Genomic DNA, 22,938 nt, shown 5'->3' on the forward strand with positions numbered 1-22,938 from the left:
TTTTACTGTTGAATTTACATTTATGAATGTGGAATTTTGCCAACAGAATTAATAAATTGAGGGAAATGTCTCTTCAGGTCAAGGAGAACCAGTTTTTGAGTCACTGCTGGCCAAATCCTGTTCTTTAGCCACTTTTTTTTGGCATCCATTTGAACCAGCTTTTCCACACAGACTTCATCTTATTAAACACATTTCTGCCGCCTTTTCTTTCAGATGTCTTATCTGAATCACAAGAGTTTCATGTACTGATGGTTGCTGGTACATGACGATGGAAGTTGCGTTCACTGGGAGGCTGCTGAGCCCTGTTCGGTTGCACACTAATGGCACCTACATTAGCAGTTAGCGGAGGACAACGGATGGGAAACCAGATAATATTTCTTCCACTAAATGTGATCCAGTTTCACCCAAATCACTGATAAAGTTATGATTTACTACAAGTGAAAACAGTGTGTTTTTAATGCAGTAAGAAGTTGATTTAAATCTCCGCCCACACCGGAGGATAAATGTGTACATATGGATTCGGATTTGCGCATTGCACATTATTGATATAAAGTCTGTAAGGTTATTTCTTGAAGCTGTTTAAGTAAGATTTACAAAATAATGATGAACTTTAAAAATGCATTTAACTTAAATTTGCAGGAATATTTTAATACATTTTGAAAGATTTAATTCATTAAGTATCACGGTTTCACTCTCATGTCCTTTCCTCATGCAGACACACAGGATAACATGGATAGTGCCACTATGTCAGATGTTTATTTATAAATTATGTTATCTCTATCCTGCAAAATAAGGCTCCTGGTTTATTTGACAATACGGTCACCGTAGGGATAAAAACACTTAAACAGAAATCATAGAGATGTTTGCTTTCGCACATTTAAATATTTACTGTAAAAATGGGCAGCATAGTTCTATCCGCTGCCTTAAGAAGAAAAAAATAATAAACCAAAGGTTACAAAAATGTTTACAACAAAATGTCAAACATGTATTGAAGTGCTAACTTGGAATTTTAGTCAGAAAATTAGATACATACTCTTTGGTAAGGCTGTCGAATCTACACATTAAGGTGTAGATTGTGTTTTTTGTGTTTGTGTCTATATCTATCATCACAGGAAGGATTTGCAGCTGGAGTTATATTCTGGTGGGATCTCCTCATTCTCCATGTCTAGAAGTTCCAAAGGGACAGATTTCAAGTCTGCTTTTGTAGCAGTCCTGATGTCCAGGGAGGGTCCTGGTGCTGCATCAATGTCTCTGACGATGTGGTCCTTCATGAAATCATCATTTTCCTCCACATCCACCAACTCCAGAGGGACAGAGCTCAGGTCTGCTTTTTTTGCACCCCTGATGTCCTCACTAGAGCTGACTGAAGCAGTGGAAACTGTCTTTTGAGGACAAGGAGAACCAGATTTAAAGTCACTGCTGTCTGACTTGGCAATCTCTTCAAAATCCTGCTGTTCAGCCACTTTTTTTTTGGCTTCCAATTTAACAGGCCTTTCCAGACTTAATCTTCGTAGCTTGAGAGGGTCTTGGTGCTGTATCTATTGTCTTTGATGAGGTTGTCCTCCATGACATCATTATCCTCCACATTCAACTCCAGAGGGACAGAGCTCAGGTCTCAGGTTTGATGGACCCTTGATGTCCTCAGTGGTGCACAATGAGGTTGAGATGGAGAACCAGATTTGGAATCACTGCTGTCTGACTTGGCAGTCTCATCCGAATCCTGTTCTTCAGCCACTTTTTTGTTTGGCTTCTGTTTGAACAGGCCTTTCCACAGACTTCATCTTCTTAAAGATATTTCTGCCACCTTTTCTTTTGGATGTCCTGTCAGAATCACAGGAGTTTTGTGAACTGATGTCTGCTGTTTCACTTCCTGCTGTCTCCATTAACACTAGAACTACCAAGGCAGTCATTTTAATAAAGTCAATGTGGCTGTAGGACTTTTACTAAATGTGTGTATATTTTATTCTCCACATTGTTATTTTCATTAAAATCACAAAACAGTTTTGACTGGTCTCGTTCTTCAATGAAGCTCACCAGCGCCATAGAGTGGTGCATCAGGTTTAAATATTGGAGTGAATGGACCAGCCGAAAAAGTTCTCTGAGCCTCTACTACTGCTGCGGATGGGTTTACATTGGAGTCAATTGAAAGCCCTAAAGTTATTCATATTGCGTTGATAAAAAAATGTTGGTTCCACCTTTTAATCCAAATGAACCTTCAGATTGAAAAAATCCCCAAACAAGACAACTGACTGGACTTCAGTCCACAAATTGTGAGTGTGATAATATTCTAACATTACGCTTTACCAGTGAGGAACTAGAAGCAGAGCACTGTGTGTGGTATTTTTTTTTTTTTTTTTACCACTCAGCAGAGAGAGCGTCTCAGCTGTCCCAAACAGTCACATGAACACACACACACGCAGACCCACACACACATACAGACCCAGGGCTGGGCTAGACTGGCCTGCTGGCATTACTCATCCCAATCTCCCACCTGTTGGAGCCTCATTTGGAAAGTTGAGCATGTAAACGACTAAACAACAGGGTTGGTAGAAAAAGCTAAAAGATTTCCAAGAAGTTTCAAGCTACAGGGAGCCCTGCTGACTTCACACAGTGCAATAAGAACCACCTCACTTGGACAAGAAGTGGAATTCAAATATAACGGTCAGTTGACAGTTTTTGCCTGAATGTCCAGAATAATGATCTACCCTGAACTTTGTCATTTTTATTTCTAGTACTTGGCTGGGTATAACTAAGAATGTTTTCTTGTCCATGTCCTCAACATGTATTTTGACATGTAGAGTAATCTGAGAGGCTGGGAACGCTATAAACCCTCTGTAAATGTGTTTGCCATATATGCCAGGTTACAAGTGAGTCCTTTGATTTAGGTAAGATTAAGTTGCCTCCCTAGAACTGACCTCTCCACTGCATCTTGACAAATTACTGTACTAAAATGATACCAAATGCGGTGAGAAAATTAATTAATTAAATAACAATAATTAAATATAAAGTTTGTGGGCAATTCTGACAGATCTAGGGTTACTGCTTGATTATTAATTGTAAGGTAAACAGAAAAGAGATTGTTTAGAGACTTTATGGGAATCTCTTTGCAGCAACAGAAATGATGCTCATGTGTTTTATTGTCTACAGTGCCATCTGCTGCTCAAGGCTCTGAGTATCTGGAGGAACTAAACCTCGACTGACCACACAGCACCATGGCTAATTATGACTCGTAAGTTCAGACTGCAGACGGGACAAGGAATGGAATAAACATATTTGAGTTACCTTATGTAGATAACTGATGCACCAATTACAAATAACTATGTTTTTCTGTACTTTTAAGGCCATAATGCATGTGTGTGAGGTCTGTTTCTAATAGCTTAAAGACTTCTCCAAGAGTCTCTAAATATCATAAAATAATCTTAAAGAAAATAAACAACAAATTAATGTAAATGCACTATTGGAAATAATCAAATGTTAACTTTGAAGGGGGAAAAAATCAAATAAAAGCCGTCTTTTAACATCATATACCAGATAATTATTAAAAATCTTTAAAACCTTCCCAGTATGTGACATCTGAAGCAGCCACTTATACAGAAAGACCACAATGAGCATGAGAAGTCTCAATTTGTCTTTTGCTTTGCAACATTTGCTTCTTGATGTGACATTTGCTATCTGATGATGACAGGTTGGATGACAAGGACTCTGTGGATATTCATGACAACCCACCTCTCCCTGATAATGTGGTGAAAGAAGAGGACAACACGGTGAGAGATCCAATATCTACAACTTACCACATGGCCCACATATCAAGGGTCTTTAAAAGCTGATTTGTCAATGCCAAATAACTCTGAAGTGTTGTTTGACATTAGGATTAATTTGTGTCTGACTATGATCAACACTGGGGCTGGTTCAGGCTGTATTCAGGTAACGGTGCCTTTCACTGGTTACCTGTCAGTTTTGTCATTATTTCCTTTAAACGCCTCCGGTATGTCTGGACCCCCACGAGACATACTTTGTCTGCTGAACGCTATCGGAGGAACACTGTTTTTTAAAGTGAAACTCCTTTATTCAGTTTGTTTTATGGGTTTAATCACAGTTTGTTTGTTTGTGGGATAATAAAAACCTCTAGAACAATGAACACTGAAGGACTCAGGGAGAAGCTGACTGCAATGATGACACTATCATCAAACTTCATGTTTTGTTATTGTTTTGATGTGAGAAACCCACTACTGGCAGAAATTACACATTGCATGTTAAACATATGATTTAAAAACCGTCAGCTTCTCTTTCTGAAGTGTCGCTGTTGTTGAGAAATATATGTTAATAAATGTGAGCCCATGACATTGAAAAAGAACCCTAACCCTGAATAGTCAGATACAACTAGATGAATATGGATGGGTGAACTGACCCTTATTAACACACATAAATGTATTCATTCAGCCTAATTACTTAAACACTCATTTGTAATACTTGATACAGATATATATATATATATATATATATGAATAAGTCAACTGTAAGCTGACGAATGTACTGAGGCATCGTGGTAGGTTTGTTTAAGTATCCTGACAGCTAAATAGAGTTGCAGAGTGATGGTGCTGTAATGTGTGAACTGTCTCTGGTATTATCAGTTATTGTAGTGTAAATCCACAGCCTAGCGGCCATGACGCCTCTAATCCTGCCAGTGACGGAGAGTTGGAGCCAGTTTATTCTGTCAGGCGTCCCTCTGAGTGTGCGTGTGTACAAAGCTGTGGGTGTGTGTGAAACATCCTTACAGCTCTGTCTGACGAGACTGTAGTATATTTAGGAGTAGCAATGTCAAGCTTTCTCACATTCAGTTGGGAATTCTGTCGGTTCACTTGAAGGCTATTCTGAGATCTGAGCTCTAAGCAGTCTATCCCACCCGTGGTTTGTGTGTGTCTGTGTGTGTTTGTGCAAAAAACTTATAGTATCATGCAGAATTACATCCCAAGCTACGATTTTTAGAAAAATACAATTGTGAATAAGACATGTAGTTCTTTTGATGTGTGCGTGTTTGATGTGTCATTATTCATGATACGATACAGTTTGTGTGAACACCACACAGACTCCATATGACTCAGACTGCAGGGTGGTTCAGTAATAGATTTGTTCTCATATCAATGTGTCAGGCTGTCAATAGAGCTCATGGATGGAACTGTTGGAAATAAAATAAAAAACAACTCAACTGAATCCCAAAACTGAATCATTAAGGAGGATCTATTAAGAGTTTGCCTGATTGCAGAAGAATTTACTTCTGAGCAGCTTCCTTTTGTGAGACTCCTCAATCCACCCGCAGCATTCTACCATAAATAATAGTTGATTTTATTATTTATTCATCCATTTATATGTTATATATAAGTATTTTGTTTTGTGGGTTGCATAAAGGGACTACAATTTGCATTTCCTAGTAGAACCCTGTGTTCTAGACTTTGTACTACCTCTACTGATACGCCCAGTCTAAGTCCATTGTGTTTAATATTAAATTACCTTTTTTTTTGCTTGAATTTCCTTTCTTACAAATCTCCAGGTATATTTCATCTATGATGAAGAGGTAGAGGATGAAGAGAAAGATGAACCACCTCCAGAACCAGTCAAACCAGTCAACGATAAACCACACAAATTCAAGGATCACTACTGCAAGAAGCCAAAGTTTTGTGATGTCTGCGCACGTATGATAGTTTGTACGTCCATCTTGTCTCTTTTTTTTGTTGCTAAAATAAGTTTAGTGCATCATGGTCATCATGATAATTTAGCTTTTTTTTGTTTTTATCTCATCAGTAAACAATAAGTTTGCATTGAGATGTAAGGACTGCAAAACCAGCATCCACCACCAATGCCAGTCCTACGTTGAGTTCCAGAGGTGTTTTGGCAAAATTGTAAGCTTCATGTTAAAGAGTACTACGGGCTTTAATTCAAAAATGCACTGCAGAGTTTTTATTTTTCAGATATTCAGTTTACATGCCCATATCCTCTTTTAGCCTCCAGGATTCAGAAGAGCCTACAGTTCTCCTCTCTACAGCAGTCAGCAGAATGCCACAGTCTCACAGCTGCTGCCCTTTTGTGAGTAAATTTTTCTGCATAAAGACAAACTCCACTTTAAAAAGAATTTCACCATTAAATATATTTATATATAAATATTTTTTGTCTTGGACAGTTTGGTTTATAAATATGCTTCAATGTGCACAAATATTTCCCAGCTGGATGATGACTTTCAGTTTGAAGTCATGAAAGAAGCATATATGTACATTGGAAGTGCACATGATAGGAAGTTTTGCATGTCAACTCAGTTTTTGGTTCAATAGTATTTGTAAAAGTTATAAACTGAAATAGACCCAGTGTATGTACTCTCAGTGCCTTTTCATTAATATTACATTAGTTATTTTTATCAGCAGATGCTATCACAGATGAAAAGATTAGTTTAGTCTTGACAAAATCAGTTGTAACCATCCAAGAATGAACATCAGTTAGTCCTGTTTTTAAATCCTTCACTGCAGTTAAAGTAAATTTTATCAGATTTAAATACCCTTTGTTAAAACAAGTTCTGCATTCATGATTTCTCAATGTATTAAATATTGACGTTTTATTGGCAGCACAGTCTAACCGCACTGACCCTGTGTTTGAGACGCTGCGTATTGGTGTGATCATGGCCAACAAGGAACGGAAAAAAGGGTCAGAGGACAAGAAAAATGTGAGTGTGAACGCACAAATAACACTTCATACAGCACACAGCTATCTGTGCAAATGGTGTATATATATATATTTAAGTATTTAATCTGATTTTTAAAGAACAATTAAGTTATAAAATGTTACAGTTAGTTCTATATACATTGTGGTTTTCCTAAATTGTTCAGATGATGATGATGATGATGGAGGATGAGCCCAAACAGGAGGATGAAGGAGGTGATGGAGGTACGTGCGTGTTAATCAGGGTAGAGATACAATATCCTGTTTGACAAGTGATTTAACTGCATGTTCCAGGTTCGAGTCCAGCAAGGGACATCTGCTCTCTGTCACTTCTGTGGTATCTAGCTGTCTTTGACTTCATGTTCACTTTCTCTCTTTAATGTTTGATAAATGCCTGTTGAAGACCTCCGTTAGATCCAATAGTTGCTCCGTTAAATTCAATTTCCTTGGAGCTGATCTTTTGTCTGCCTTCAGTTTTATTACCTGTAGAATTTTTCTGGATGTGCACAGCAGCCGAAATAGCATCAAATGTTCTTTATGATCATAATGTGAAGTTGAATCATTTTTCCTGTTTGTTTGTTTGCTTGTCTTATTTGTATTGCGTTGTTCACCAGCAAACACAGAAGGAGACAAAAAGGGAGACAAGGCTCCTGCTGATGACAAGGTCAGAGATGATGATTACAATAAACATGATGATTTTTAGTTAAAAAGTACTGATAATGACAACTTGAATAATGAATAATGTAAAGTACTAACTAAGGTGAAGCTACTTTCTAAATGACTTGTGATGTAAAGTCAGTGCTGTGCTTTGTATGTTTGTTATCAGAGTAAAAAGCTTCAGCCAGGGAAGATCGGTGTGTTCAGTCAGTCGCACTACTATCTGGCTCTGTACCGCTTCAAAGCCATAGAGAAAGATGATCTGGATGTTCAGTAAGCCCCTCTCCCCACCTTGAATAATCTTTTTCTTCCTGACTGTCTCATACGCACAAAAACATACTTGTTATTATTGTTCCCCAGTGCCGGTGACCGCATCACAGTGATAGACGACTCCAATGAGGAATGGTGGAAGGTGAGTCCTACGTTTGTTTGATGCTAAGGTAATGGTGATGTATCTTTTGTTTTTAAATTTGAGCCAGAACAATTAATGCTGCATTCATGTGCTGTAGTAGGGAAGTCCTGTAACCTCAGAGACAGTTGCTTTAGAGCATTGTGTTCAATATTCATGTAGTTAGTATAAAGTCAACACTGTGTACTGTACCAGTGCTGAATGAAGTGGGCTGGAGGTTCATTTGTACTTGTGCACGGTTTGAAACAGGTGTGAAAACAACCAACAAGAGCTGCAGCTTTGCAAGTTGGAGAGCTGTCCAACTGTTAGTCTTCTTGTTCAAAGTGATAGTTTTAAAATATCAAGAACATAAATTATCATTATCATTTGCAGCCTCTGGAAAAAAGGCTCTGTCTTAAACTGAACACAATTTAAAGTAGTTTATATAATACTGTAGATTATTGGAGGTTCTCAGACAACACAAACTTTTCCCACACCTGATTGGTTAGACATTGAGTTTGTTGTGCTGTAATTGGTCTGTGCTTTAAATTCTCAAACTGGAAAAACATTGTGGTTCTTAAACATTGTTATAATTCTCCCAAACTTTCTACCAAAATTTAATTCTGAATAAATCAGACTCACTGGAAACATTTCATTGCATTGTTTTCCACAGTTGTTGGTTGCTGCACTGTCTCTACCTCATCATCCATCCAGCTATTTTTGTCAGTCACTCAGATTTCAAAAAGCCACACCCGACAATATGTCCACGTTTGAAAAAATCTACATGAGAAACTGGGGCTGCTTTAACACTGTTTAAGCTTTTGCTCCACCAGGGGAAGATCAGAGACAGAACAGGCTTCCTACCTGCTAACTACATCATCCGAGTGCGATCAGGAGAGCAGGTCTACAAGGTGACGCGCTCCTTTGTCGGCAACAGAGAGATGGGCCAAATCACTCTAAAGAAAGACCAGGTTAACACACATACACACTCCTATGCAGACACATAACCAAACCATAAATGTCTCCACTATAAATAAACCTAAATTCATTTTATCTCGAAACTGAAGCCCAACACACTAAAATATAGAATTGAAAATGTGTTTCTGTTTATCTATGGCTTTGAGGACAGTTGATCCTCATTGGTCAGAGTCAAGACAAACACACGCACACACACACACACACACACACACACACACACACACTGTATACTTGTAACACTGGCTTACATATACTGGAGAATTATAAACTTAAACACTAAACCACAAGAGGAAGGTATAAATAGCTTCATGTAAATACAGTCATCATGTGTGATAACATGCCAGCTATTAAAAAGACACACACACACACAAGCATGTGTCATGTTGACATGAAGAGACAAATGCTTGCTGAGTCACTGATTTACTTTCAGCTATTAACATCAAACCTTGTTGTTAAACCTCCCAGCTGTTTAAATTTAGCCCTCGCTGTAAATTAACCTGGAACCTAACTTTAAATTCTTGTTCCTCACGTGAAGACATGAACACTCTTCAGGGGCAACGTTGTCTGCTACAGCGTCTTTATTATGTTACCACCACATGGTGCCAAAGCTGGAAGATTTACAGTTCTACATGTGGTGGATTTAACATATGTGCAAATCAAGATTTAAGAGTGTTCAGGGACAGATGCACAATTTTAAAGTACTAAATCCTGATATCGTGCACTGTTCTCACTTTTTCTCCAGTTGTTATTTATAGCAAAAACCTTAACTTGACACACATAAATCTGCCTGCAGACTTCATGGTCAGATCCGATGGATTTTGTTCAGCTTCACTTGGAGTTTGCACAAGAGCGATACAATGTGTTTCTCACATATAGTGACACAATTCTTCCCACAGACTCCAAACATATTATACATGCACATTTCTGTTCTCGCTTGCATTTATTGACCTTTGACTGCACACTCTCAAATGTTGAATTGCTGATTCACTTCTGCTCAGAATTGTTGTGTGCTCTCAATAGATTTGTTGTTAATGAACTGCCTTATAACACAGACACAGAAAGAGATCCATAATTAAGAAATGTCATACTATAAGTGTTTGTTGTCTTTGTTGTGTCTGTACTCAGATTGTGGTGAAGAAGGGCGAGGAGGTAAACGGCTACCTGAAGGTCAGCACAGGACGGAAGATCGGCTTCTTCCCTGCCAACCTGCTGCAGGAGATCTGAGGAGGGATCGTATCAAATCTCCTGGCCCGCTCCCGTCTCAGTTTCATCACCTGCTGTGCCTGACATGCTTGTTATAGGTCCAAAGCAGCAATAACATTATAATTTTAATGTTGGTATTTTTCTTTGTACGTTTGTAATGTTCACACATATAAAGCCTGTGTGCAGACTGTTACACACATTCTACAATATACACTGTGTATTAAGCATGTATTCGTGATAACGATTAAAGGAAGGTTTGGAAATGATGTAACCTACATTTTCAAGGCAGATATTTTATTCTTTACCACTACATTTATTTGACAGCATTAGTTACTAGTTACTTTGCAGATTTAGATGATTAACACAAGATATAAATCAATTCATGAATTATGGCTAGGTAAGAATAGGTTAAGCTACCCAGCAGTATATAAAGTAATTCAAATGAGCCCAACCTTTAACAGGTGGAAGATTTAGGTGATAAACACCATCGGTAATATACATTATTCTGAAATGGGCCATTCTTGGTACTAGTAGTATATTTTCATGCTAACACTTTTGTACTTTTACTTAAGTGAGTTTCAATGCAGGACTTTTACTTGTAACTGAGTATTTTTTACACTGCAGTATTGCTTTTACTAAAGTAAAGGATCTGAATACTTCTTCCACCACTACTAAAACAAAGCTACTCACGGGAATGAGTCACAAATATAACAGACTCACTTATATTTTTCCCGGGTTAGATATGAACAAACCTGTCAGCACGTGTGTGTCTTTCAGTCACTTACCATCATGACAGCAGTGGCAAACAATACTTTTTTTAGATGAACATTATTTGAGTGTGTTACATAATACAGACTTGTTATGTGTGTGTGTATGTGTAAAAGGTGTCATAGAAACAGAAAAAAAGGTGCTGAATTCGTTATCATAGTTATCGATGTCATTCATAGAAAAAAGAAGAATGCTTTCATTTCATGTCACGTCGGGGAACAATTGAGAGATTCAAATGAGACAGAGGCATTTCCAGAACTTCAAAAGGATGCAGAGCTATTTTCTGTAGCTACCCTGAGTGCAGTGTAATTAGCCATATGAAACACTGTGGGGATGGGTAGCTATGTAAAGGGACAGCTCAGAGATCAGGAATGCAGGGAATGGCATCTGTAGGTCCGAAGAGACATTCCATTAGTGACTACAGGCCTGAATAACACGACACCTAGACAGACAGACAGACACAGGTTCACGTTGGTTCCTCTTTCCATTCATATTTTTTTTTACCTTTACCTTGCCTTCTGAATGTTGCTAATACAATAAATCCTTCTACTTTTGCTTTTTGCTTGCTTTATTTGTTTTTCTAGATTAGTTTTTTTATTTCGTTACCTTGTTGTTTCTCTTTGTGTCTTTCTCTCACTGGTTTCCTCTTCCTCACACACTCAACGACCACGTTCGGATGCAGGTGATGAGTTGCCTGGTCACGCCTCTCTTCTCTGTTGTCTGTCAAGAGGAAAGGAGCAACGTGGCCTGAGCAGGTATAGCGCCGCCAGGCTTCGGCAGTCCTCTGATTGGACAACAGAGCACCCCTTCAGACACGGGTCACTTCCTCCTGGGAAACAGCCTCTGCTTCATGCCGCTCTGGACCGAGGGACTGTGTGGAAGATATCACAGCTGCCATGTTGTCATCCCCGACCCCCTGACCCTGCCACTGCAGACAGACAGGATGGAGGAGGGTTTGCCAAAATGTTTGTGGATTTCTGTGGGTGGATGATTTTATATGTGTGTGTGTCTGTATGTATATATGCGAGAGGGCAAGGGCATGGAGGGGGTGACGGCATGATGCAGTGCCATTTGAATCTGTTCAGTTCAAGAGAATTTCATTTTTATTTGTGACACCACATCAAGAGCCAACATACTGCAGGTACATTTTGAGTTTAAAAAAGGACAGAAAAAATAACATTAGAAAATTAAAAAAGGGCTTATTCATAACCTCTACATAAATTATATAGGACTGTTTAACTGTTTTGCTCATTCTGGAGCTTTTGACTGTATCATGCGGTTGCCATGGAAACATACTGCACATGTTCAAACCTTAGATGTTTCTGAACCTCTGTGTCTTCTAATCCATGTTAACTTGAAAGTTGAGCTCGGCCAGTTCATTTTCAACCATGGAAACAGTTTGAAGGTTTATACATGCATATTTCCATGGCAACTGGCACAACTGGAGCTTGAGTTCACAATGTTGAAGATGTATGTTAATTATGTAACAAGAAAAGCACATAATTTTTTATTGTCAATTGTTTTTTAAAGCTGACCTGTGCTAGAAAGATATTTGTGCAGATAAAGATAGCTGATTTGAACTTTTAATACCAAGTGCTTTAAAAGGGTTTTCAGCACCAGAATTTTAAAACAATTAGTAATATTTCAGGACATCAGAATACTAAATACATTGTTGAGTGCAGGAGGTGTACATTGTATATTTCTGGTACTTATCAAACCAACAAGGTGCAATAAAAGGTAGTAAAATATTTAAATTGGAGAAGAAAAAAACAGAATTTTGGGAATATTGCAGGAAATATATATTACATACTGAATCACAATATGTTGTACTGAGACACAGTTAACATGTAATAGTGATTTTGCCCAGCAGAGGTCCCTGTTGCACCAGATATAGAACAAAGCACACTGAAATTCTCTCTGAACTAACTTCATACACCACAGGGATCCAATGTTTATTGTGAGTAATAATTGTGAGGCAGTCTGTTCAGGACAAAGGATCACAGGCTTGCATGTTTTATTTTTAATGTTAATGATTGCATGGTCCTAAATAACTACAGACTGCTAGAAATAATTGATTTGGTCTTTAAAAATCATAATATATCACATATTTGCAGAGTATTATAGATATAAGTATAACATATAAGTGGTTTTCTGCCCTTAAAATAAAATATATACATTTAATTAGCTGCCATCTGTATCAATAGTTAGTATTTTATTTGGTGCTCAAAATTCAGGTAAAAGTCCCATTTCCCCTCTTAATTAATATGTGATTCTGAAGTGTTAAGTATCACACCAATAAATGCAATTTATTACGTTGTACATTTGTGATCTGTGTGACATGTCATTTTTTGCCAGTTTGCACAGCATTATACAGCGTTGAAAAGTACTACAACTTTGCAAGTGTCAAACTGCACTTATGGATGTGCAGAAAGTGACGCATCCCTTTTTAAGAGTGCAGGCTCTGCATCATCTCATTGACCCACCACATTCAGAATCACATTTAGCATCCAGTCGAAGAGAAAATCCATCTTCCCTCCGCCAGCCGCTGAGAAATGTAGCAATGTGTGAGGAAAAATAATAACATAAAACTATATTAGAGATCCTCTTTGCCTAGCAGAGAAGGTATTGATTTTTAGAGAAATGTTTCAGAAAGTCTCTTCCATGGGCCAATGCTAAAGCTCCTTCTTCTCCCAGTCCTCAAAGCAACAAAACAACATTTTAGACCTTTTACAAAGCTTAGGAACTGGATTTATTTTTAGAACAGTCTTTACTCCCCTGCTCTCTGTCTGTCTCTGTTTTTTTGACGCGTGTGAGTTTGCGTGCAATAGCGTGAATGTGTATCAAATCCCATATTTCCTGACAGAACCTCTGAAGTGTTAAATTAAAGCCTTGACATGATTCTTTTAATAACTGTTGCAGAATAACACTCCTTTTATTTCCTCCCATTTTTCATTGAGGTGCCAAAATTCAATTATCTAATTTGATTTGTATGATTATTAATCTCCATTACTCATACATTCAAAATGACTTTACAATCTTGTGTGTTACAAAAGTGGTGTCTTTTTTTGAGTGGGAATGTAATGAGGTATGGTGATGGTTGGAGATAGGATGGGTGCAGGGCAGGGGTCAGAGTTATGGACTAGACAGACAGATAAAGAGATGGAAACTGTTTCCTGTCTGGCACCATTAAACAATTCAAGGTGTTTATATGCATTGGCTGCCAAAAAGAGACCGCAGGGGGAGACAGTGGCAAGATACTGGCATCCTGTTACCACAGTACAGTACATAGATGTGTGTGTGTGTGTTTTCAGCTCGTCTGTCCATCCATCTGTGTGTGCGCAGAGGGAGACTAGGACAGAGAGACAGAAAGTGCTGGTGTATACGTGTGATTTCATGATTGTGCAAGAATAAATTAAAGATGGTGATGACACACGCACACTTATAAAGAAAAAGACAAGTTTACCGAGTGAGTCCTGAGGCCCAGAGAGAGAGAGAGAGTGAGGGAGGGAGGGAGAAAAGGCTGGAGAGAAGACTGCAGGGTTGGAACCAATTAGGCCAAGAGATGCTCCCTCCACCTGCACTGCGAGGCCCCCGGGGGAGAGCCCCAGTGACAAGATGAGGGATCATCATCATTACCATTATTTATTTGCTAAGCAGAGGCCGACTCTGGGGCCAATCCTAATAGGATTCACGAATTACAATGAGCGTCTTGTTTTGGGGAACACAGAGGATGCTTGAGGAGGAGCGGAGGGTTAATGCATGGATACATTTGGAAAGATCAACAGCAAATACGCCTGGTTTATGCTAAAATAAATACCTTTTAATCAATTATTCAGACCTATTATAGACTCCAAAACTATCATCAATAATATATGTGGTGTCCCTGGTAGTTCGGTACTTTCTTAAAAGAAGTCAGATCAAACTGACCTCTTGAAATCAGGTGCATCCTATTGCACTGTTTTAGCCATGTTAGTTTTGTATTGCATTAAATTTGCACCCCAGGTTTCTGTGCAAACTGATTTATTCAGATTCTTCATTGTACATTACTCTCACTGTTGTATTTTGTATTTCCATACTTGAGTGTTTCACTGTTCACTTTCTTTCCATCTTGTAACAGATATACAGTATGTACAATAAGATTATTCCAGGAAAAAACAACAGGAAACATACTTAAATCAACATTGTCCAAACAAACAAGAAAACAACAGCAATGTGAAGTAAGAATGTGCAATTAAACAACATTTAAACATTAAAATAAATTACTGCACACAGATACAAAATAATCACGTAACAAATCTTGGGTGTAGGGGGAGCGGAACTTGAGATTGTGTAATTTTTTTATGAAGTGTTAATTAGGAGACAACATTATTTTTCTTTTCTCTTTACCCAATGAATACAACAGTAGTAGCAAGGCCAGATAATGCAGCACCTGAAGAAGAAGAGGCAGTCTGGGTCGAAAATCAGTGCAACAGGTGATAGCTGGATATCAATCAATAGTTAACGTAAATGGCAATACTCAATGGTAGCTAGCTTCGTCAGGTGCACAAACTCAGTGGAGAAAGAAAAGTATTTAGATCCTTTACTTAGCTTAGTTATGTAAAATCATTAATATAAGTGTAAATGATACAACTTTGTGAGTAATAGTTCTGAATTCGAGTAGTAGTATTAAAGTATTATTAGCAACCTATTTCTTTTTAATTTTTACACAGAATCAAAAGGATAAACATACTCAAACACATAAGAGAACATACTAACATTAACACTGGCTGTACAACAAAGATAAAAGGTAAAATAATTATTTTTTTAATTAATTAAGTAAATAAAGGTAGCATCAAAAGTTATTACTGACGAATAATGTGTACAGCATGTTTTACTATTAACTATTTTGTATAATGTTGGGAAGGTAGAGCAATAACATATTTGCTTATAACTAATGTTATAAGCAAATTGTAATTAATTAACTTTTCAATGTGAAATGTAAGTATTAGCTATGTACTAGTTATGTGTGTACTGTACCTACTGAGTGGAGTAAAAAGTTAAATATTTCGCTCTGAAATGCATGAAATAAAAGTACAGTATAAATCTGCGTGATGTACAAGTACAGTTCTTGAGTAAATATACTTGCATACTGTAAGTTTACTTATGAACACTGTGTTTTTCACATTGTAGATTATTTCCACTGAACATGGAAGAGTCAATGCCACACACGATGAAAGACCTGGTTATGGCTACTGAGCTTCGAGAGAGACCAGCAAAAGTGCACTAATAACTGAACGAATATTACCTGAAGATGGTTCAGCACTGGCACTTGCCATCTTCTCCTATTTTAATGGTGAGTAAAGCTTATTTTTCTCTACCACTGGCATTATTGTGTGGCTGTTGTCTTGTAGATTAATTTGTACACCATGCACATCTGTAGCTGTTCATGGTGTTGAATCATGGATGTAATATTAGGCAAGTGTGTGTGATGTACCTTTATTGCAATGAGAATGAAAAAAGTCAGAGGTCACTGGTGGATGCAATCTATCTGAATGCAAATGAGCAAAAGCACAAGAGGTTATAAAATGACACCTTTAAGTTATACCTCCATTGAAATTAAGTTATGTTGACAATGAGCGTCAGATCATCTCCATGTGTGTGTCCTTGTTTTTGCAAATAAGGGTTGGTTTGCATTGGGGAAAGCAGTTTCTCTCTCTCTCTCTCTCTCTCTCTCTCTGTGTTTGTGTGCGTGTGTGTGTGTGTGTGTGTGTGGAGACTGTCTCTGCCTGTGATTCAGGTGTTGTGGAAGAGTGACTATAGTTAGTCCATAACTCATGATGCTCTCCATTCAGAAGACACCTTAGGGCCCTGCATTACACCCAGTGAGACTCAATCACAGCCTACGCTAAATCGATAATCCTGGAGATAGTTGGTGGGAGGGAGAGAGCGAAAGATGGAGAGAAAGTGGCTGGGGGAGAGAGAAAAAGGGTGGGGGAGTAGTAGAAAAGGAGACAGAAACTCCAGAGGAGGAGGGGGGAGAGAGATGGGAGAGGGGAAGAATAGGGCCAGAATGGGAAGATGAAAGATGAGGGCTGGCTTTCCCACAAACTCCCAAGGCCCCTTTGCTGACTGTGTTTTTATCTGAGGATGAGAGGACATTGTTGAGGTGAAAGCAGAGTAAAAGAGAAAGAGAGGAAGAGGTGAATGAGTGAAACTGAGAAATCATGGGGGAAAGACATGGAGAGCAAGAAGAGATGCACTAAAACAACAAGAGGCCCTCTGCACAAAAAACACCTCCTTTTTTGTATTTTTCTTAACCCTATTTTATACAGTCTTGACTTAGCTTGCTAAAATTGCAGAGTCATTTTTATAGGTGGTCCTGTGGCTTTAGTTCAGATTTAAAAGAGAGAGCTGTATTTTATTATTTTAAACAAAAGCCCATAAACCACCAAACCCAACAATGTGTCAGTCCGTCCTTTAATACATATTTATTACTGATTTCAAGCCAGTCTTAGTGATATTATTTATTATTATTATTATTATTATTATTATTATTATTATTAAGCACAACAGGAGTAAATAGTACATTTGTGGAAGATTATTTTCAGTCATGTATGTAGGATTGACTCAAAATAAACTACAATGCCCATGTTTGTTGTAATAAAGGAACATGACTAAATTGTTGGTTTTGGTCTTTTTAAGAAAAATATAATAATCACTAGCTTTCCTAAAGATTCTACTCACCTATGGTACACTCATACAGGTGTTTTCACTAATTTTGCTCGATTAGAACTCAGAACAGTTGGTGTGGACAGACTGTGCTTGATTGACATCTGTCTCACTTTCTTGATGTGGAACTGAGGGTGGGATAACTTAAAGCACCAGTATGTAGGATTTAGTAGTGTCTGGTGATGAGATTGCAGTGAACTAAAACCCCTGTGTAGGAGAAACTACGGTCAAAAACACATAAGGCCCTTTCTTTAGTAGAGATTGGTGACGTCATACAATGTCCGCCCAACATCAACCTGAAAACAGTAACTGAGCGCACCTGTGTGGCCTTATGGGTCAAAGTCACACACAATGCAAATACAGAATTTAGTGAGGTCCTCTTCATGAGTTAAAAAACTGTCTGAGTTCATCACAAACAAACCTTAAATATTACATGTACAAAAATACATTGTAAAATGAATAATTATATACATTCTGACAACACCAGACATATCATGAAACCTATGCCTTGAGTAAGTCCCAAAATGTTAAAATGTCTCCATAACTCAACTTAAAAAAAGGTAAATCTAAATGTACAGTTAGAACTACAAGGAAGGGGACAAATGTGCCTGCATTCATTTACAAGAAATGTTTAATCACAATAAATAATTTGGTGGATGGACGGAAAATCTTAATATTACAGAAGGATTAAGATGTACGGCTGAATCTCAGCTGAAACTGCAGGATAATTGTTAAATGTAGGGTTATTTGTTCCATCCCTTTGAGTCTTTGGTCTCTGAGCAAGACACAGAACCCCAAAACTGCACATGATGTGTATATATGTATGGGGAAAAATGTAAGTTGCTGTTTATAAAAGTATCTGCCAATTTCTAAGACTATGTATATGCATATTATTTGCAAACTTTGCCCCCTTAATGCTGTTGGGATTTCTTTTGGTATTTTTTAAAAACAGTAGTGAAGAAGAGCGGATGACAAGTAGGGGAAGCAACGGGAATAAAATTCTGTTGAGATTCGATCGTTGGCTGGTGGTGGGAGCTGGCAGGATACTTTCTGTAGCTATAAGACAATCTGTGGGCACAACAGGGCAACATCAACAGGTTGGCTCGGAGATGGGCAGCAGAAAATCTCCATCTGTCTCTTCCCTTTTCTAGCTGTGTTTGCCCCTCTCTCCATCACCCCTATGCTCTGTATCCTCACCCTCGCTCCCTCATTTACTTTCACTCACACCCTCCGATTTTCATTCTTGCACCTCCCAGTCTCTTCACCTCCCTCCCTCCTTCTCTCTCTCTCTCTCTCTGAGGCGTTGCATCGTATTTTTCTCTCTCTCTTTCCATGACTTGCTGGTTTTTTTTGAGTGATGTGCGGCTGATGGCGAACACTGGGCGAAGACAGATGGATGTGACAAGCAGATGGTTTTGCTTGTCGTCTTTAATCACACAAATTCAGTCGGCCATGAAGCCGGAGCTCTGTCTTGTCAAAGCAACACAAAGTGGAGACAAATTTATCCAGCACACCATAGATTTTGATACAAAAAAATGTGTATCATGGCATTTGTGAAGAAAAGAGGCTAAATGTAAGTGCGTGTGTAAATGTGTTGAGGTCGGCTCTGATGTTGTTTTGATGAGTGTTAGCTGCTCTTTGGTTGAATGGCAAGAACTTGAACTTTAAATTTGACAGCTGTGACGATGTAAAGTTGGGTGAAGCAGGATGAACAATTGCCCTTGTTATTGTGATTCTGGGATTGCTTGACATTATATGCTGAGTGCATTTTTATTACAAATGCAGCGTTATGCTAATATGTTTGGTAAGGACTCACACAAGCTGGTGCAACTACACGAGATAACATTTGATTTAACATTTCCTCCCTTATTCCCACCTGTTAACCTGCGCGATAGGGTTGGGTGATATGGATAATGTCAGGATTTATGTAATAATAGCGACATATTGTGATGCACTTTTCTGGAAAATCAACTGAGAAACTTTCTATAGAATATAGAGAGCAGATTGGATTGTCTGTTAATTGTTAATCTAGTGAATTCAATACCTCACAAATAAAGTTTCTTTATCACATTACAAACCCCTCTAATTCCAATCTTGCCATAAAGCCATTCAGTTTTTTAAGTTGCGGCATTGCTTACAATAGTGCAAAACAACCAGAGATATTAATCAATAGTAACCTTTGTATACATGTTCCTGCAAAAACAGTATATAGTGCCATATTGCTTAATACAACTGTTATTTATTTGGTGTTCAGTACAGTATCTCACACCATCTTCTTAATCCACTGGTCACACAATTAATCGCCACCTGCCTCCTTGTTTAATGTAAGACGGATTTATTACATCGGATACTTATTCATCTACAACCTTGGACGAAGAAAAGAAAAAGACAAACTGGGGGAAAAAAACACAACTGAAACAAGACAGTTTTCTGGTAACTGCACTTTCACCCGTAAAGACATCTGGGCACATGTGTATACAAACTCAGACTGTAGCCAAGAAGGTTGCCTAAGAGAATGGAAACTGAGGCTTTGCAAAGTTTTCAAATGAGAGGAGTAATTAACACCTAAATGATCAACTCAGCAGAATAAGCTGGCATTTGTCTGATAAGGTGTAATATTGCACATAAACAGGCCACAACACACACAGAGAAACGTATCCCACGCTAGTGCAGTCTATCTTTATTCAGACAAGAAGATACTGCAAGCGATTTCTCTGCTGGTGTAGAGATAAGTCGGCATAGTCATTTCGCTCCATCCCTCTTAGCTTATACTTCTTCTGCTCCCTCCATCCCACCATCAGCCCAGTTTTTCGCCTCAGTGTCACGACTACCACAGCTCTCAATCTCAAGGTTAGCCTGGCAAGGTCAAATTGACTTTAGATTAATTAACTGTCAATTAAGGGAGTAATTGTTTCATAATGTGGTCTGCCCCCGAGACAAGGTGTGTGTGAGCGGGGGCAGCACTGTCAGAGCTGGTTTAAGCCGATAAGGTGGTGAGTGAAGCCTCTCAGAGAGAGAGAAAGAGGGTAGGGAAAGGATACAGGTGTATGTGTGTGTGTTTGTGTGGGAGGAAAGAAACTGGTAAGAGGTATGTGTTTTATATGAGAGAGAAAGACAGCGATAGAGACCTATAATGAGGGAAACGAGTAATACATCCTCCATTATCCCATAACAGCGGCGCTGCTGGATGCCACGCTCTCCTCCGCTGCCATCAGGGTGCATCAGGTCGTCCTGAGGTGGCTGCACAAACATCAACACACGCTCGAAGACACACACACACACCTGTGGTTGACAGTACATACAAAATCTTACACAATGGGGTTGTATTTTTCACACAAATCAACATTCATCAGCGCATTCAGAGGCGGATGAATTGATGTATCCACTGCTACTGTCAACCAGGGGAAGGAGAGAAGAGCTCAGAGAGGGAGAAGAGTGATGAAAATAGAATGAAAATGAGAAATGGAGGACGAAAAACAAAACAAAAAAGAAAGAAGACATGAATAAAAGAGAGAGGGGCAGAGGCCGTGTGGTGAACGTTGATGAAATGGTGATTGCCTCTTGCTTGCTAATGGTTGGCCTGGAGGGGTGTCAGAGAATGACATGTGCAACTAAGCTTCTTCCCTCTGCATTTGTTTCTCCTTCCTAATATTACCAATGAGGTTCACCTTTGCAGACAATTGCAAATGTTCTTATGAGAGAGCAGAGGACGAATCAATAAGAATTCAGTAATGCGTTAATTGTTTGAAATAGCAAGCCTTGCAAATAGCCCATATTCTGTTTTCATTCCCCTGAGGCTAATGTCGTACAGATCCAGAGCTTACCTCAGTGGTTTACAGAACATTTACAGTAAAGATCTCAGTCTCAGTATCAATTCCTGGAGACCTTTATATAAATACATTTTCAGTGTGTAGGATTAGCAGATTGCAATTCCTTCGCTTCACCCTTAACTTCCATGCCCGATGGAGAAACTACGGTGGCCATGACACTTGTGAAAAACGTGAATGGCCCTATCTAGAGCCAGTGTTTGGTTTGTCCCTTCTGGGCTACTGTAGAAACATGGCGGTTCAACATGCCAGACTCCATGGAAGGCGACCCGCGGCGTCTGTAGATATAAAAGCCTCATTCTAACGTTACAAAAACATAACGATTCCTATATTCAGGTCATTTTACACTAATGAAAATATAGTTATGAATATTATATTCCATTTCTGCCAATAGATCCTACACACTGGACCTTTAAATCCAAAGCTGCTTTTTTCTGCAATTAACTTTTTATTCAACATTATGAAACCTAAATAACAAACAGCAAAGAGGAGAGCAAGAAAGTAATAGACACAAAAAGAGGAGCGCCCTTCTTTTTACTCTTTGTAACTAGCAGACGTGACTGGGACATCATTATACAAGGTACAATATTACAAAGAGGGTGGACAAAGAATCAGCAACTATAGGCCAGGCATCAGTGTTCAGTCACACCATTAATTTGAGCATTCAAAAGCTCCAGTTATGTGACATCGGAAAAAAAAGAAGGAATCCTGTGTTTGATGCTGAGACTAAAGGACCAAGTCTGAATTCCTCATGTGCATTCTTTAAAATCCATCATCTGAAAAAAATATTACCCACCAAAAAACTCATAGAATCTGTGTGAAAATGTGTTTATTTGACCTCTTTAAAAACAAATAGATGTCCACCAGGGATAACCCTCTCACCTGTAGTTCCATGAAACTACCCCTTCCATGAATTTCATGATACTGATACTGGAGCTATATTACTATCAAAATCTACTTTGTGGTGTCGGGCGCCCAAGTTCGATGCGCCACTAAAAAAGACGTGCTTATTAAAAAGAACCAGACTAATTATTGCGATCCAGTTGATCTGAACAGCAGCTGGCAGTGTGGTAGAAATACACACAGCAATGCACTGCACGTCACCTCGGGGGAACATCACCGTTTTGAAAAAATAAATAAAAATAAAATAATGGCTCAACTTCCATAATTAAAGTTAATTCATTAAAAGAGATGCCTCTTTTGTGCATCTTTAAAAAAAAACAACAACTATCTGTTATTTTCTGATCTACATAAACTATATGTGCAAAGGCTTTAAGATAGCGTTAAGAAAGCATTTGTTTTTTTTTATCTATTGAGGACAATTTCACCAGGCAATCAACACAATACACTGCACATTTCAACTCCCAGTCAACTCGATGATCAGTGTTATATTAATTTGTATGCCAGTTAGCGGTTTTTAAGACTTTGATTTGCTTTTTTTGTGTGTCTGTCAAATCTGTGTTGGTTACTTTCTATTCATGACCCACTGTTTCTTGTGTCAATGTCAATTTGTAGTATTTTTCATGTTCCCCTTGACATATAAAATCTTTTACCGATGCATCATGTGCTAGTCTCCTGTTGCTTTGAAAACATAATGCTGATTGCCAGATGTCTTTTTTAGCAGACAAATGTTAGTACTGGTAATTGGCATTGAACCCATATGGTGTCAAATTAAGCTGTCAATCACTTGTTAGGTGGCACAAA

At 38.4% G+C, this 22,938-nt stretch overlaps 1 protein-coding gene across 1 annotated transcript; it reads left to right on the plus strand.

Annotated features, from left to right (window-relative positions):
- The first annotated feature begins 3,212 nt into the window (after positions 1 to 3,212).
- On the plus strand, positions 3,213 to 10,162 carry LOC118328548 (SH3 and cysteine-rich domain-containing protein 3-like). Its single transcript, XM_035662315.1, has 12 exons — positions 3,213 to 3,229; positions 3,686 to 3,764; positions 5,549 to 5,702; positions 5,800 to 5,897; positions 6,000 to 6,081; positions 6,612 to 6,709; positions 6,873 to 6,930; positions 7,320 to 7,369; positions 7,532 to 7,635; positions 7,723 to 7,774; positions 8,584 to 8,721; positions 9,854 to 10,162. Exons 1-12 carry the CDS (start codon positions 3,213 to 3,215, stop codon positions 9,950 to 9,952), a joined length of 1,029 nt encoding a protein of 342 aa, XP_035518208.1. The 3' UTR covers positions 9,953 to 10,162.
- The last annotated feature ends 12,776 nt before the right edge of the window (positions 10,163 to 22,938 follow it).

Source organism: Morone saxatilis, unplaced genomic scaffold (genome assembly GCF_004916995.1).
Source record: "Morone saxatilis isolate NCDOM2014 unplaced genomic scaffold, NCSU_SB_2.0 Contig18, whole genome shotgun sequence".
Lineage (NCBI taxonomy): Eukaryota > Metazoa > Chordata > Actinopteri > Moronidae > Morone > Morone saxatilis.